The 18,306-nt window shown below is 43.7% G+C and overlaps 1 protein-coding gene across 5 annotated transcripts in view; it reads left to right on the top strand.

The window, feature by feature from the left end:
• Nucleotides 1–18,306, top strand: part of macrod1 (mono-ADP ribosylhydrolase 1) — a 114,030-nt gene continuing 95,724 nt past the window's right edge. The window contains exons 1-3 of one of the 5 annotated variants that reach the window (XM_014198901.3): nucleotides 1–1,015; nucleotides 1,299–1,406; nucleotides 2,758–2,889. In XM_014198901.3, coding sequence (XP_014054376.1) covers nucleotides 541–1,015; nucleotides 1,299–1,406; nucleotides 2,758–2,889 — 715 coding nt within the window. In that variant the 5' untranslated portion in view covers nucleotides 1–540. 5 annotated transcript variants of the gene reach the window in all.

Below are 18,306 nucleotides of genomic sequence, written 5' to 3' on the forward strand. Positions count from 1 at the left end.
TTCCGGGTTAAGCGAGCAGTGTGTAAAAGCAGCGCGTCTTGGCGGATCCCGTTTCGGAGGACCTTCACCTCTCCCGAGCCCGTTGGGGAGTTGCAGCGATGAGACAAGATCGTAATTACCAATTAGATATCACGCAAATGGGGAGAAAATGTCACTAAAATAAATAAAACAACTCCTACCATACTGTATATCCACATTCCACACACGGGGTTGATAATTCGAGTGAACGGTGATGGTTAATTTGTTGAATAATTCATTTGTTTATACTCTGCTTGCAAGGTGTTTTATAGCAACACAACAATACATACTCTCCTTATGGTCATACTCTATATAGGTCATCTAGCTCCCCTCCCATTTGGTACAATCCATGCGTCATTGTTTACAACAAAATGGCCAAGTATTTCTTCCCCTATATTCAAACTGGATAAAGGCGCTTTAAATAACGAAAACGAAACGAACTACCGAACTGAAAAACACACCGGACACTGACGTAACGTTAGTAGTTCTGTGTCGGATTGACTTCAGGATCACACTCACAGCATGGCATTTCAAATGTCAACTCTCTCTTCGCGTATCAGAGCCATAGGTCCATTTTCCCGCTGTCGTAGTGGTGACTTTCATACTAGTGATATCGGTGTGTGCTCCAAATTTAGAAACATTTTCGGTGTTGGAAATCGTCAGGTGTATTCGCTAGTGCGAAGTGGGCAGAGTTCGGCGAACTCCAGCCCTGCAAAGTGCAAGGCCATTCTGAACCCAGGGGGTATTCATTTTGCAAACCGTGTGGAGAAGTTTTCAACAACTACAGCTGCCGCGAAGTCGTTTGAGTCGTTTCAGGGGCAAAACAAGGCCTCGACCTCCGGGGGAAAGTACGGTTCGTTGTACCGGATCGCCCTCGCCGCGCTTGGGGTGACCACCGCGGTCGTGTCCCTGCACGCAAGTGCCCATCTCGCCATGGCGACGGGATTGGAGCGGCTAAACCTTGACTCAGCCAAAGGCGACTGGAACGAGGTGAAGGGTAAGTCTGCAGACAGACACAGTCAGGGAGTGTGGGTGGGAATCTATAGGTGCTCATGTTGAGAATTTGGTTGCTCAACAGGACCTGTTGCATGTGAAAAGTAAAGTTGGCAAAGCTGTGTGGCCTAAATTGCAATAGAACAAATGTAGGTGCCAACTCAGTTTGAAGTGGCTCATCGTGACCTTATGTGGTACTGGGTTACTACCAAGCCATTAGTGCATTACAGCTTTTCATTTGTAATCGCTACATTACCCACATTGATTACCCACATCTCCTCTTCCAGCTGCCTTGCTCCATATGAGTCAGGAGGAGAGAAGGAAGCACTACAGGACTACCTACGTGTCCCTGGAGGAGGTGCCTGTGTGGACCGCCAAGTCACTAGTGGACAGAGGTTGGTGGCACCTTAATTGGGGAGAATGGGTTCGTGGTAATGGCTGGAGCGGAATCAGTGGAATGGTATTAAATACATCAAACATATGGTTTCCATGTGTTTGATGCCATTCCATTTGCGCTGTTATTATGAGCCACCATCCCCTCAGCAGCCTCCACTGCTGGCGGACTAAACTCCACTCTGTGGTGAAGGAAGTTTCTGATGAACTTCGGCAATGGCGTGGCGCTGAGACTTTGTGGAATCTAATTCCGACTACATCGATTCACCCAAGGTCAAGACTTAAAAATAAATAAATGATGAAAAGGCCATAATTTTTTTGTACCTATGTTTATCCTCTGTAGTTGCGTGCCTTTGTTTGTTTGCTGAAACCCATACTTTTTCAATAAACGTTAATCAAATTCCACCAATGACTGTTTCCTTGTTGAGATTCAATGGGCACATGCGCATTTGCGCCGAGTTGCCATCTTAGAGCAACAGCAATGAGCAAACAGTAGGTGGTTGTATTTGATTAACATTTATTGAAAAAGTCTGGGTTTCAGCAAACAAAGGCACGCAACTACAGAGGACAAACATAGGTGCAAGCTCGGCGTTTCATAATTAAATGTTTTTAAATGATTGACCTTGGGAGAATCGATGTAGTCAGAGACAGATTTCAGAAAGCCTCAGCTCGACGCCGTTGGTGAAGTTCATCATAAACTTTAGGGTGTTAGTAGGGGACCTGGTCTCCTGGCAGGTTGTCTGCTGCACTGCCAGCTATAGCCATGCCTTACTTCCAGGCGTCTCATCTTGCGCCATCCTCACGCTAAACCAGTGGAGGCTGGTGGGAGGAGATATAGGAGGATGGGCTCATTGTAATGGCTGGAATGGAATGGAGTCAAACGTGGTTTCCATTTGTTTGATGTGTTTGATACCGTTCCATTGATTCCATTCCAGCCATTACAATGAGCCCGTCCTCCTATAGCTCCTCCCACCAGCCTCCACTGCTCTAAACCCTTGTTGTTTCTCAACTCCCGTTCTGGGGCCCCACAACACAGGTTTACATGTGTTTGGTCCAGCCCAGCACTACACACTGTCATTTAGTTAATGCTAGGTTAGTAGGCCGATCGGGCCCCAGGACTACACACTGTCATTTAGTTAATGCTAGGTTAGTAGGACGATCGGGCCTGAGGACTACACACTGTCATTTAGTTAATGCTAGGTTAGTAGGCCGATCGGGCCCCAGGACTACAGCTGTGAGACACTGGAGACCAGCATCGCTGAGTGTCCACTATAGATATTCTGGAAAGACAACATAAACACTAAACGCATGTTAATATTACAGTGTTCTTATTAACAGTGTTGACAGAAGCAGGTGTTCATCTCTGTGTCCAAGGTGATTCAGTCAAGGCGACCAAATTCAAGAGGAACGAAGCTCTGGACAAGAAGATCTCCCTGTTCAGCGGTGACATCACCAAACTGGAGATTGATGGGATCGTCAATGCAGGTGATCATATAGTAACCTAGCTAATATTAACATGATAGTAATAACATAACTTAAAGATGGAAACGACGCCATAGGCCGTCCCACCACCGCTGTAGTTGCTGAGCTGAGGAGTGTCATGCTGCATGGTAAATACATTTCAGTACATCATGTGCTCTTCTATTGACGTGCAATGATGTCACAGGGCAAAAAGCTGTGTTGGTTGTTTACAGTAACTTATTTGTTGTAATATCGCAAACGGACGTGGCTGTTTCACCATTTAAGGATTCCAGCTTTAACTTTTACTAACAACATTACTTAAAAATAACTCACATGTAGTAATAACATTACTAGTAATAACATAGCATTACTTAGTAATAACATAGCATTACTTAGTAATAACCTAACATGACTAGTAATAGCAATACTTAGTAATAACATAGCATTACTTAGTACTAACCTTACATGACTAGTAATAACATTACTTAGTAATAACATTACTTAGTAATAACCTAACATGACTAGTAATAGCATTACTTAGTAATAACATAGCATTACTTAGTAATAACCTTACATGACTAGTAATAACATTACTTAGTAATAACCTAACATGACTAGTAATAACATTACTTAAAAATAACACTCACATGTAGTAATAACATTACTAGTAATAACATAACATTACTCGTAATAACATAGCATTACTTAGTAATAACCTAACATGACTAGTAATAACATTACTTAGTAATATCATTACTTAGTAATAACATAGCATTACTTAGTAATGACATTATTTAGTAATAGCATTACTTAGTAATAATCTAACATGACTAGTAATAACATTGCATTACTAGTAATGGCATTACCTAGCATTAACAGCATTACTTAGTAATATAGTGTTACTTAGTAATAACATGTCACTTATTATTACTTTAAGTAGTGCTATTTCTTATAGTATAACATGAATTGTGTACCTGTCCTGAGGCCTCAGTGCTCTATATGGGACAAATCACTGTGAAATGAGAAGTATTATCATAGTGATCGCCTGTCTTGGTTAGTCAGAACTCTGTGTCCTGGGGTTGATACATGATCCTGATCCCATCCCATGTATCTTATATTCACGCTCCACGTCACAGTTGACCTGGTTACACACCCACATTTATAATCCCTCCATTTGGGTAAATAATGGTCTGGGAGTTTGATGAAAACCGTATCTTCTCTTTGTGTGTGTGTGTGTGACTCTACTGTACTGCATTCAGAGTGACACCCAGAGAGCTTATAAAGAGCTAATGCTTATGCTCTACTTCTGTTGTTGAACTTTGACCTTTACCCACCCTGACCCTGTGGTCTTCTCAGTTTCCATTGAAATATTGCCCTGTTGGCTGTCTGCAGGGCCTCTTTGTTTTTAGTTTTTTTAACTATAGTATTAACTAATCAGAATCGTATTTATGTCTTTATTATGTGTGTTTTAGAAAGAGGTTAATATGATACAATACACTGGTTGCTCCATGCCATTTGGGTGTAGTATAATTCTCCACCTCTAGATGGCAGTAAAGGCAAGTGTATCATACTATATTAGTCTGAAGTTTCTTTGTGATCATAGCAAGACTTTCATTAGTACTGTGTTTGGCATTGAATTGGCATTACTGTGTACAGTCCAACATCAAAAGAGCTACTTGATGATCACGTTTTGCATAGAAAATGATGTTTCTTCATTGGTCATTTAGTGTTAACTGTCATAAAACAGCATGGCTGCATGTGTGGTGCTGTGTGAATAACTCATCTCTCATTTACATCATGTTGGAGCCAGCAGCCTGTATGTTTTACAAGGCTTTTTATAGAGTCCCACTCTCACTATGCAAAGTGCCAGTGAATAACAAGAGAAACAGAGCTGTAAACAACCCCTGGAGGAGAGGGGACAGGCAGAGCAAAGTGAGGGAACGAGACGGGCTGACTGAGGATGCATCTGAAACCAAATGGCACCCTATTCCCTATGTAGTGCAGTATATAAAGAATAGGGTTTTGGACAAAGCTCGAGTGCGATAGGAGTAACAGGGAGAGGGATCAAGGGGACCTCTTGTGAGTATCTCTGTCACTATGGCAACTGCTGTGGTGACATGGAGTTTGGTGGGGGGGCCTTCCCTACTACAATAATGATAGGTGAAGAACTGCACACCCAGTGCCACGCACCCAGTGCCACGCACCCAGTGCCACGCACCCAGTGCCACGCATTCGCATCACTTCACTCGCTGCTGATCGATCAGTAGGGAGGGCGAGCCGATAAGGGAGGACTGTTTCTGTCGTTTGTGTCATTCTCAATAAAGATTGGATTTACAGTAACCCCCCCACCCACCCCTTCACCATTTTATTGCTGTTGGCTCCTGCATTCTCCTATAAAACACTGCAAACATAAAAACCCACAAGCACTTAAGAGCTGTCTTAGAGATGGGGAGGAGGGCGGGTTGCAGGGAAGAACCTCCTCTTTACACCCCTCAATCACTCCATCCGGCCTCAGCAGAGAGAGAAAGCGATTGAGAGGAGAATATATTGTCTCTGATGGGCTATTTGATTAAGATGGATTACGCAATGAAATGTGAATTGTCATTGGAGTGATGAGGTAAATGTGTGTGGGTGCGTGACTCTACACTTGTAAAGTGCCTCAAGTCAACAAGTTTTTAGTTCTGTTGTTGTATCTGCATTCGATTGCATTTATTTCAATGAAACCCACAGCTCAATTTAGACTCTAATAGCAGAGTAATGGCTTAACTACCTGCTGTCAGACAGCGAGGTATGTGCAGGGCTAAATGTTCTTAACTACCTGCTGTCAGACAGCGAGGTATGTGCAGGGCTAAATGTTCTTAACTACCTGCTGTCAGACAGCGAGGTATGTGCAGGGCTAAATGTTCTTAACTACCTGCTGTCAGACAGCGAGGTATGTGCAGGGCTAAATGTTCTTAACTACCTGCTGTCAGACAGCGAGGTATGTGCAGGGCTAAATGTTCTTAACTACCTGCTGTCAGACAGCGAGGTATGTGCAGGGCTAAATGTTCTTAACTACCTGCTGTCAGACAGCGAGGTATGTGCAGGGCTAAATGTTCTTAACTACCTGCTGTCAGACAGCGAGGTATGTGCAGGGCTAAATGTTCTTAACTACCTGCTGTCAGACAGCGAGGTATGTGCAGGGCTAAATGTTCTTAACTACCTGCTGTCAGACAGCGAGGTATGTGCAGGGCTAAATGTTCTTAACTACCTGCTGTCAGACAGCGAGGTATGTGCAGGGCTAAATGTTCTTAACTACCTGCTGTCAGACAGCGAGGTATGTGCAGGGCTAAATGTTCTTAACTACCTGCTGTCAGACAGCGAGGTATGTGCAGGGCTAAATGTTCTTAACTACCTGCTGTCAGACAGCGAGGTATGTGCAGGGCTAAATGTTCTTAACTACCTGCTGTCAGACAGCGAGGTATGTGCAGGGCTAAATGTTCTTAACTACCTGCTGTCAGACAGCGAGGTATGTGCAGGGCTAAATGTTCTTAACTACCTGCTGTCAGACAGCGAGGTATGTGCAGGGCTAAATGTTCTTAACTACCTGCTGTCAGACAGCGAGGTATGTGCAGGGCTAAATGTTCTTAACTACCTGCTGTCAGACAGCGAGGTATGTGCAGGGCTAAATGTTCTTAACTACCTGCTGTCAGACAGCGAGGTATGTGCAGGGCTAAATGTTCTTAACTACCTGCTGTCAGACAGCGAGGTATGTGCAGGGCTAAATGTTCTTAACTACCTGCTGTCAGACAGCGAGGTATGTGCAGGGCTAAATGTTCTTAACTACCTGCTGTCAGACAGCGAGGTATGTGCAGGGCTAAATGTTCTTAACTACCTGCTGTCAGACAGCGAGGTATGTGCAGGGCTAAATGTTCTTAACTACCTGCTGTCAGACAGCGAGGTATGTGCAGGGCTAAATGTTCTTAACTACCTGCTGTCAGACAGCGAGGTATGTGCAGGGCTAAATGTTCTTAACTACCTGCTGTCAGACAGCGAGGTATGTGCAGGGCTAAATGTTCTTAACTACCTGCTGTCAGACAGCGAGGTATGTGCAGGGCTAAATGTTCTTAACTACCTGCTGTCAGACAGCGAGGTATGTGCAGGGCTAAATGTTCTTAACTACCTGCTGTCAGACAGCGAGGTATGTGCAGGGCTAAATGTTCTTAACTACCTGCTGTCAGACAGCGAGGTATGTGCAGGGCTAAATGTTCTTAACTACCTGCTGTCAGACAGCGAGGTATGTGCAGGGCTAAATGTTCTTAACTACCTGCTGTCAGACAGCGAGGTATGTGCAGGGCTAAATGTTCTTAACTACCTGCTGTCAGGCAGCGAGGTATGTGCAGGGCTAAATGTTCTTAACTACCTGCTGTCAGGCAGCGAGGTATGTGCAGGGCTAAATGTTCTTAACTACCTGCTGTCAGGCAGCGAGGTATGTGCAGGGCTAAATGTTCTTAACTACCTGCTGTCAGGCAGCGAGGTATGTGCAGGGCTAAATGTTCTTAACTACCTGCTGTCAGGCAGCGAGGTATGTGCAGGGCTAAATGTTCTTAACTACCTGCTGTCAGGCAGCGAGGTATGTGCAGGGCTAAATGTTCTTAACTACCTGCTGTCAGGCAGCGAGGTATGTGCAGGGCTAAATGTTCTTAACTACCTGCTGTCAGGCAGCGAGGTATGTGCAGGGCTAAATGTTCTTAACTACCTGCTGTCAGGCAGCGAGGTATGTGCAGGGCTAAATGTTCTTAACTACCTGCTGTCAGGCAGCGAGGTATGTGCAGGGCTAAATGTTCTTAACTACCTGCTGTCAGGCAGCGAGGTATGTGCAGGGCTAAATGTTCTTAACTACCTGCTGTCAGACAGCGAGGTATGTGCAGGGCTAAATGTTCTTAACTACCTGCTGTCAGACAGCGAGGTATGTGCAGGGCTAAATGTTCTTAACTACCTGCTGTCAGACAGCGAGGTATGTGCAGGGCTAAATGTTCTTAACTACCTGCTGTCAGACAGCGAGGTATGTGCAGGGCTAAATGTTCTTAACTACCTGCTGTCAGACAGCGAGGTATGTGCAGGGCTAAATGTTCTTAACTACCTGCTGTCAGACAGCGAGGTATGTGCAGGGCTAAATGTTCTTAACTACCTGCTGTCAGACAGCGAGGTATGTGCAGGGCTAAATGTTCTTAACTACCTGCTGTCAGACAGCGAGGTATGTGCAGGGCTAAATGTTCTTAACTACCTGCTGTCAGACAGCGAGGTATGTGCAGGGCTAAATGTTCTTAACTACCTGCTGTCAGACAGCGAGGTATGTGCAGGGCTAAATGTTCTTAACTACCTGCTGTCAGACAGCGAGGTATGTGCAGGGCTAAATGTTCTTAACTACCTGCTGTCAGACAGCGAGGTATGTGCAGGGCTAAATGTTCTTAACTACCTGCTGTCAGACAGCGAGGTATGTGCAGGGCTAAATGTTCTTAACTACCTGCTGTCAGACAGCGAGGTATGTGCAGGGCTAAATGTTCTTAACTACCTGCTGTCAGACAGCGAGGTATGTGCAGGGCTAAATGTTCTTAACTACCTGCTGTCAGACAGCGAGGTATGTGCAGGGCTAAATGTTCTTAACTACCTGCTGTCAGACAGCGAGGTATGTGCAGGGCTAAATGTTCTCGCTGATTATATTCCCAGGTCTCCAGCCTCTTAGGGGGTGTTGGAGATAAGAGGCCCCTGGTTGCTGTGGTGAACTGTCACCGTTGCAGCAGTAGCTCAGATACAAGATAAGCGGCAATCCCGTCGGTCCAGGTCAAGGCCCCACAGACACCCGGGAGCAGAGCAGCTGTGTTTCAACCTCAACGCCTAAACCCACTAGTCTAGAGATAACACAGCAGAATTGACTGGCCACACACACACACACACACACACACACACACACACACACACCAGCACTGACAGGTGGCTGGCCCCAATGGCCACAGGGAGTTAGTGATTTCTACTGCTTCTCTCAGTGACGGGAGGTAATCTATAGTACAGGCCCCACAGGTACACTACCTCCATACTGATCTACACTGTACTTAGGGCTACTGTTTTAATCACTGACTGCTGTCTCTACTGGCTGGCCTATATCTCTGACTGTAGGTGTTATGACTGACTGCTGTCTCTACTGGCTGGCCTATATCTCTGACTGTAGGTGTTATGACTGACTGCTGTCTCTACTGGCTGGCCTATATCTCTGACTGTAGGTGTTATGACTGACTGCTGTCTCTACTGGCTGGCCTATATCTCTGACTGTAGGTGTTATGACTGACTGCTGTCTCTACTGGCTGGCCTATATCTCTGACTGTAGGTGTTATGACTGACTGCTGTCTCTACTGGCTGGCCTATATCTCTGACTGTAGGTGTTATGACTGACTGCTGTCTCTACTGGCTGGCCTATATCTCTGACTGTAGGTGTTATGACTGACTGCTGTCTCTACTGGCTGGCCTATATCTCTGACTGTAGGTGTTATGACTGACTGCTGTCTCTACTGGCTGGCCTATATCTCTGACTGTAGGTGTTATGACTGACTGCTGTCTCTACTGGCTGGCCTATATCTCTGACTGTAGGTGTTATGACTGACTGCTGTCTCTACTGGCTGGCCTATATCTCTGACTGTAGGTGTTATGACTGACTGCTGTCTCTACTGGCTGGCCTATATCTCTGACTGTAGGTGTTATGACTGACTGCTGTCTCTACTGGCTGGCCTATATCTCTGACTGTAGGTGTTATGACTGACTGCTGTCTCTACTGGCTGGCCTATATCTCTGACTGTAGGTGTTATGACTGACTGCTGTCTCTACTGGCTGGCCTATATCTCTGACTGTAGGTGTTATGACTGACTGCTGTCTCTACTGGCTGGCCTATATCTCTGACTGTAGGTGTTATGACTGACTGCTGTCTCTACTGGCTGGCCTATATCTCTGACTGTAGGTGTTATGACTGACTGCTGTCTCTACTGGCTGGCCTATATCTCTGACTGTAGGTGTTATGACTGACTGCTGTCTCTACTGGCTGGCCTATATCTCTGACTGTAGGTGTTATGACTGACTGCTGTCTCTACTGGCTGGCCTATATCTCTGACTGTAGGTGTTATGACTGACTGCTGTCTCTACTGGCTGGCCTATATCTCTGACTGTAGGTGTTATGACTGACTGCTGTCTCTACTGGCTGGCCTATATCTCTGACTGTAGGTGTTATGACTGACTGCTGTCTCTACTGGCTGGCCTATATCTCTGACTGTAGGTGTTATGACTGACTGCTGTCTCTACTGGCTGGCCTATATCTCTGACTGTAGGTGTTATGACTGACTGCTGTCTCTACTGGCTGGCCTATATCTCTGACTGTAGGTGTTATGACTGACTGCTGTCTCTACTGGCTGGCCTATATCTCTGACTGTAGGTGTTATGACTGACTGCTGTCTCTACTGGCTGGCCTATATCTCTGACTGTAGGTGTTATGACTGACTGCTGTCTCTACTGGCTGGCCTATATCTCTGACTGTAGGTGTTATGACTGACTGCTGTCTCTACTGGCTGGCCTATATCTCTGACTGTAGGTGTTATGACTGACTGCTGTCTCTACTGGCTGGCCTATATCTCTGACTGTAGGTGTTATGACTGACTGCTGTCTCTACTGGCTGGCCTATATCTCTGACTGTAGGTGTTATGACTGACTGCTGTCTCTACTGGCTGGCCTATATCTCTGACTGTAGGTGTTATGACTGACTGCTGTCTCTACTGGCTGGCCTATATCTCTGACTGTAGGTGTTATGACTGACTGCTGTCTCTACTGGCTGGCCTATATCTCTGACTGTAGGTGTTATGACTGACTGCTGTCTCTACTGGAACTCTGCTGTAGTTTCTGTAGTGACTTCAGGCTATTTCTGTCAGTTTTAGTTAGTGTATCTCTAACTGTGGATACTGTACTGTAGGCCAAGTATATCTGCACTGTAGTTAGGAAGTTTGTCTGTTGACCCACATGCTCACACACACACACACACACATATATATGTATATATCACACACACACACATTCCGGTCGGACCACCATCAGCAACCACTGCAGTGCTGAAGCGCTCCAAAACGGACAGACATATTATCCCAGAAGAATTTACAACATTCTGATTTATATTTCATTTACATGTTTGACATTGACGAGTTAACAGGAGCCCCCAGAGTCAAGCCTTAATGACCGGTAAACAAAACGGTGGAGGAAAAAAAGTGAATGAGTTTGCAGATCGCCCATTCATAGCAATTATTTCTCTCCTCTGTAAAAGCCCCCCCCCAATCAATCGCCACTTCAGCTCGAATGGATGAAGTGAGAGCCTCATTAGCCAGATTGGCCCAGTGCAATGTGGGAATTTCAGAGAGGAGTCGGCCTGCTCATCAGCACAGTGCTCCTCAAGCTGCGTTCATCAAGGCTGTGTGCTTTGTTGTCTGTTCAACTGAGCTGGGCCTATACCTTTAATTAGGCCAATAGAGTTCAATAGAGTTTTACCTTGATTAGGGCTTCTGTCATTAGAGCTAGGTTGACTGTACACACCGGTAGTGGTGACCAAGCATTCAACGTGGTGTGGTGGAGTGTCACTGAAAACCAGGGTTGTAGTCGAGTCACTAAACCTCGAGTCCGAGTCAACTACCAAGTCCGCTGTGCTCGAGTCATGAGTCCCTATGGCTGAAGTTCGAGTCCATGGCCGAGTCACCAATGGTCGAGTCACGAGTCATGTCAGGAGTCCCTCAATTTATAATAGGTGTTATTATGCAATTGTTTTTAGTCGCCACCAGATGGCAATATATGAGGGGTCCAGCTGCGACACCTCTCAGTGCAGTGCATCCCTCAGGAAAAGTGGACGTTTCGAAAGGAACCACATAAGGAGAAGTGGACGTTTCGAAAGGAACCAGATAAGGAGAAGTGGGGGTTTCGAAAGGTGCCACTCAAGACTTTGTTTGAGTTATCAGACGTTAGTCATGGTCTGCAGAGATGACAGAAAGGAATTTCAGTTATGCAAAAAAAAACAATGTACTCACTGTGAGCTGGTTTTTGTACATGTAAATTCTAGCCAACGTTCATTTTACAATGTATTATTTGTTATTGAATATTTGAAATAATAATTGAAATATCAAGTCATGGCGATTCTAGTAGTTATGTAATTCCAGCGCTTCTAGTGTTGACTCCTTCTGAAACGCCCACTTCTCCTTTATATGGTTCCTTCTGAAACGCCCACTTCTCCTTTATATGGTTCCTTCTGAAACGCCCACTTCTCCTTTATATGGTTCCTTCTGAAACGCCCACTTCTCCTTTATATGGTTCCTTCTGAAACGCCCACTTCTCCTTTATATGGTTCCTTCTGAAACGCCCACTTCTCCTTTATATGGTTCCTTCTGAAACGCCCACTTCTCCTTTATATGGTTCCTTCTGAAACGCCCACTTCTCCTTTATATGGTTCCTTCTGAAACGCCCACTTCTCCTTTATATGGTTCCTTCTGAAACGCCCACTTCTCCTTTATATGGTTCCTTCTGAAACGCCCACTTCTCCTTTATATGGTTCCTTCTGAAACGCCCACTTCTCCTTTATATGGTTCCTTCTGAAACGCCCACTTCTCCTTTATATGGTTCCTTCTGAAACGCCCACTTCTCCTTTATATGGTTCCTTCTGAAACGCCCACTTCTCCTTTATATGGTTCCTTCTGAAACGCCCACTCCTTTCGACACCCCCACTCATCCTGAGAGATGACATATCAGTAGGTGAGAACATAGAGACTCTGAGGGATGACTGCTCTGAGAGATGACATATCAGTAGGTGAGAACATAGAGACTCTGAGGGATGACTGCTCTGAGAGATGACATATCAGTAGGTGAGAACATAGAGACTCTGAGGGATGACTGCTCTGAGAGATGATGTCGCAGCTGGACCCTACTACACTATATTGCCACCCGCTCATGAAAAACCCTAACTAATCCCTATCACTACCTCACAAGTTCTACTCAATACCTGTGTTACATACATTAATGGTAAGTCAGGCTCTCAGCTACTTTTTTTTGTAATCACCCACTGATATTTGTGTAGGTTTTTTTATTGTCAGAACCTGGCTATTGGATACAGGGGGAAAGTGGGAAGGCAGAGCGACAAGGGGAAGGCAGATTGGAACAACATGATGCTGCCACCCCCGTTCTTCACGGTTGGGATGGTGTTCTTCGGCTTGCAAGCCTCCCCCTTTTCCCTCCAAACATAACCATGGCCATTATGGCCAAACAGTTATATTTTTGTTTCATCAGACCAGAAGACATTTCTCCAAAAGTATGATATTTGTCCCCATGTGCAGTTGCAAACCGTAGTCTGGCTTTTTTATGACGGTTTTGGAGCAGTGGCTTCTTCCTTGCTGAGCGGCCCTTCAGGTTATGTCGATACAGGTCTCGTTTTACTGTGGATATAGATACTTTTGTACCTGTTTCCTCCAGCATCTTCACAAGGTCCTTTGCTGTTGTTCTGGGATTGATTTACACTTTTCGCACCAAAGTACGTTCATCTCTAGGAGACAGAACGCGTCTCCTTCCTGAGCGGTATGACAGCTGCGTGGTCCCATTGTGTTTTTACTTGTGTACTATTGTTTGTACAGATGAACGTGGTACCTTCAGGCGTTTGGAAATTGCTCCCAAGGATGAACCTGACATGTGGAGGTCCAATTTTTTTTTTCTTCTGAGATCTTGGTTGATTTCTTTTGATTTTCCGATGATGTCAAGCAAAGAGGCACTGAGTTTGAAGGAAGGCCTTGAAATACAGTACATCCACAAGTACACCTCCAATAGGCTAATTGACATCATTTGAGTCAATCAGAAGCTTCTAAAGCCATGACATCATTTTCTGGAATTGTCCAAGCTGTTTAAAGGGACAGTCAACTTTGTGTATGTAAACATCTGACCCAATGGAATTGTGATATAGTGAATTATAAGTGAAATAATATGTCTGTAAACAATTGTTGGAAAAATTACTTGTGTCATGCACAAAGTAGATGTCCTAACCGACTTGCCAAAACTATAGTTTGTTAACAAGAAATTTGTGGAGTGGTTGAAAAATGAGTTTTAATGACTCCAACCTAAGTGATTGTAAACTTCTGACTTCAACTGTTTATACATACTTTTTCTTGCCACTGTATGTATGTATGTATGTATGTATGTATGTATGTATGTATGTATGTATGTATGTATGTATGTATGTATGTATGTATGTATGTATGTATGTATGTATGTATGTATGTATGTATGTATGTATGTATGTATGTATGTATGTATGTATGTATGTATGTATGTATGTATGTATGTATGTATACCCTTTGGAATTACCTGTATTTCTGCATATATTAGTCATACAATTTGATTTCATCTTTGTCACAACAATAGACAAACACAGTGTGCTTAAACTAATAACACACTAATTATTGTATTTTTCTTGTCTATATTGAATACATCATTTAAACATTCGCAGTGTAGGTTGGAAAAAGTACATTATGTGAACCCCTAGGCTAATGACTTGGAGTCAGGAGTCAGCTAACCTGGAGTCCAATCAATGAGACGAGATTGGAGATGTTGGTTAGAGCTGCCTTGCCCTATAAAAAAACCTCACAAAATTTGAGTTTGCTATTCACAAGAAGCATTGCCTGATGTGAACCATGCCTCAAACAAAAGAGATCTCAGTAGACCTAAGATTAAGAATTGTTGACTTGCATAAAGCTGGAAAGGGTTACAAAAGTATCTCTAAAAGTCTTGCTGTTCATCAGTCCACGGTTAGACAAATTGTCTATAAATTGAGAAATTCAGCACTGTTGTTACTCTCCCTAGGAGTGGGCGTCCTGCAAAGATGACTGCAAGAGCACAGCGCAGAATGCTCACTGAGGTTAAGAAGAATCCTAGAGTGTCAGCTAAAGACTTACAGAAATCTCTGGAACATGCTAACATCTCTGTTGACGAGTCTACGATACGTAAAACACTAAATAAAAAGGGTGTTTATGGGAGGACACCATGGAAGAAGCAACTGTTGTCCAAAAAAAACATTGCTGCACATCTGAAGTCTGCGAAAGTGCACCTGGATGTTCCACAGCGGTATTGGCAAAATATTCTGTGGACAGAGGAAACTACAGTTGAGTTGTTTGGAAGGAACACACAACACTAAGTGTGGAGAAAAAAAAGGACCAGCACACCAACGTCAAAACCTCATCCCAACTGTAAAGTGGGGTCCCGTGTGGCTCAGTTGGTAGAGCATGGTGTTTGCAACGCCAGGGTTGTGGGTTCGATTCCCACGGGGGACCAGTATGGAGAAAAAAAATGTATGAAATGTATGCATTCACTACTGTAAGTCGCTCTGGATAAGAGCGTCTGCTAAATAACTAAAATGTAAATGTAAAGTATGGTAGAGGGAGCATTATGGTTTGGGGCTGCCTCAGGGCCTGGACAGCTTGCTATCATCGACGGAAAAATGAATTCCCAAGTTTATCAAGACATTTTGCAGGAGAATGTAAGGCTATCTGTCCGCCAGTTGAAGCTCAACAGAAGTTGGGTGATGCAACAGGACAACGACCCAAAACACAGAAGTAAATCAACAACAGAATGGCTTCAACAGAAGAAAATACGCCTTCTGGAGTGGCCCAGTCAGAGTCCTGACCTCAACCCGATTTAAAATGCTGTGGCGTAATCTCGAGCGGTTCACACCAGACATCCTAAGAATATTGCTGAACTGAAACAGTTTTGTAAAGAGGAATGGTCCAAAATTCCTCCTGACCGTTGTGCAGGTCTGATCCGCAACTACAGAAAACGTTTGGTTGAGGTTATTGCTGCCAAAGGAGGGTCAACCAGTTATTAATTCCAAGGGTTCACATACTTTTCCCACCCTACACTGTGAATGTTTACACATTGTGTTCAATAAAGACAAAAAACCTATAGTAGTTTGTGTTATTAGTTTAAGCAGACTGTATTTGTCTATTGTTATGACTTAGATGAAGATCAGATCAAAGTTTATGACACATTATAACACGCAGAAATCCAGGTAATTCCAAAGGGTTCACATACTTTTTCTTGCCACTGTGTGGTGTGTGTGTGTGTGTGTGTGTGTGTGTGTGTGTGTGTGTGTGTGTGTGTGTGTGTGTGTGTGTGTGTGTGTGTGTGTGTGTATATAAAATGATCAGTTTCTCTGCTTTTACTATTTATAGGTATGTGTTTGGGTAAAATTTACATTTTTCTTTTATTCTATAAACTACTGACAACATTTCTCCCAAATTCCAAATAAAAATATTGTCATTTAGAGCATTTTTTTGCAGAAAATGACAACTGGTCAAAATAACAAAGCAGTGTTGTCAGACCTCGAGTAATGCAAAGAAAATAAGTTCATATTCATTTTTAAACAACACAATACTAATGTTTTAACTTAGGAAGAGTTTTGAAATCAATATTTGGTGGAATAACCCTGATTTTCTATCACAGCTTTCATGCATCTTGGCATGCTCTCCACCAGTCTTTCACATTGATGTTGGTTGACTTTATGCAACTCCTGGTGCAAAAATTCAAGCAGCTCGGGTTTTTTTGATGGCTTGTGACCATCCATCTGCCTCTTGATTACATTCCAGAGGGTTTCAATGGGGTTCAGGTCTGGAGATTGGGCTGGCCATGACAGGGTCTTGATCTGGTGGTCCTCCATCCACACCTTGATTGACCTATCTGTGGCATGGAGCATTGTCCTGCTGGAAAAAACAATCCTCCACAAAATTTCACAGTGGGTGTGAGACACTGTGTCTTTGTAGGCCTCTCCATGTCTCACAACCATTGTGTAATTGTGTGAGAACAGAGAGATGGCCTCTATTAAAAAGAGGAGGATCCCATCAGCTTTCTGAAGGCTAGGCCTACTATATTTATCAACTTTCCTCATATTAAGTACATTGCTTTGCTTTACAACAGGAGTATAGCCTAACTGGCTGAGATGAAAATAAACCATGGGAAAAGTATCCTCCATTCGCTATTTAAGTGCAGAGGTTACATGTTTTTTTTCCCCCCCTGCCCCCTTTTCCAGACAGGTGCATGATAATGGTTCTTTCAAAATCAAACTAATTTCACACATATTATTTAGTATATGTAAAGACAATATTAAATCAAGACTAGTCTGATGGGTGACAATATAAACCTACCACTTGTGAGTGATGTATTATCACTTGTGAATGAGGCAAGAAACAGCGCATGCCCTTTTCTTGCGACTTTTTCAAATCATAGTCACACACCTCATGTAGCCTAGTCCATAGGCCTATATGTTTTGATAAGGTTTGTATCACAACTAAAGTGGCCAAATAACTTCTTAAAATGAAGCACATTAATCCGCTTTTCAACCAGTGTAGCCAAACGGGCATACATAAGCGGCGCCTGAGTTTCAAGTTTGGGGAAGATAATTTTCACCATAGAAATGCACCTTTATATTAAAGTATTACATGCATAATCACATTAGTGGTCACTTTTGTGAACAGTGTTTTCCCGCTAATTGCATTTTGGAACATTCGCACTTATAACCTACTGCTGTATGTTCGTTGCTGTGCTTATGTGAAGAAATAGCCTAATAGTATATCAACATTTTAAGCTAAACGTTCTGATCTGTTGCATCAGCCTCATTGCTTTTAAAATGTTTTTTTGATGCGAGTGGTTGTAATAATTTGGCATCTATCGCATCCTACAACTGTCCCAGAGTATGTTTTGGAATATGAATTTCTTGCACCGAGGGACAAGTTGACCAATAGAATAGGTCACCTTTTGTACTGTGGGGGATAGTAGATTGACATAGGCTAGTGCTTTTGCTGTTTGTTAGGCCTACACATCTTGTTGGCTGACAAAAAGTAAATGAGGACAGTTCTTATAACATCTTCAATATGCGTATCGGAATTGGATAAGAGGAACTAGCACAGTTGTGTTTGTCTTCACTTGTAGCTTACTTCTTAGCTGAGATGCCTGTGAGAAGGAACCGATCACGTGATGGGCGTTGGCTAATAAGAATTGAGATATCTGAGAGAGCCATGTGAGTGAGAGGTGCTTCAGAGCATGGCAGCTGGGAGAAGGGAATTATAATTTGTGTATTCAGCCCAAGGGCACAACGGCCACATTGGCCGCAAAAGGCATGGATTTTTTAGGGAGCGTTACGGCCACACAAGGGGGATGCCGCCAGGAATTTCGAGGCCTGGTGAGAAAATTATCAAGTACTTGTCAAATGGTGAATGAGAAACTGATTAAGCATGTGCAGCCTGTGCAAGAAACAAAGCAGAGCTCATGCCTTCCATGCAACTTTTTTCAAATCATCATCATCATGCAGCCATAGAATGTATTACAAATCAAAACATAGAGCCCAATGTTTTGTATCACAAC

This window comes from Salmo salar, chromosome 05 (genome assembly GCF_965601325.2).
Source record: "Salmo salar chromosome 05, fSalSal1, whole genome shotgun sequence".
In the NCBI taxonomy this organism is placed as follows: domain Eukaryota; kingdom Metazoa; phylum Chordata; class Actinopteri; order Salmoniformes; family Salmonidae; genus Salmo; species Salmo salar.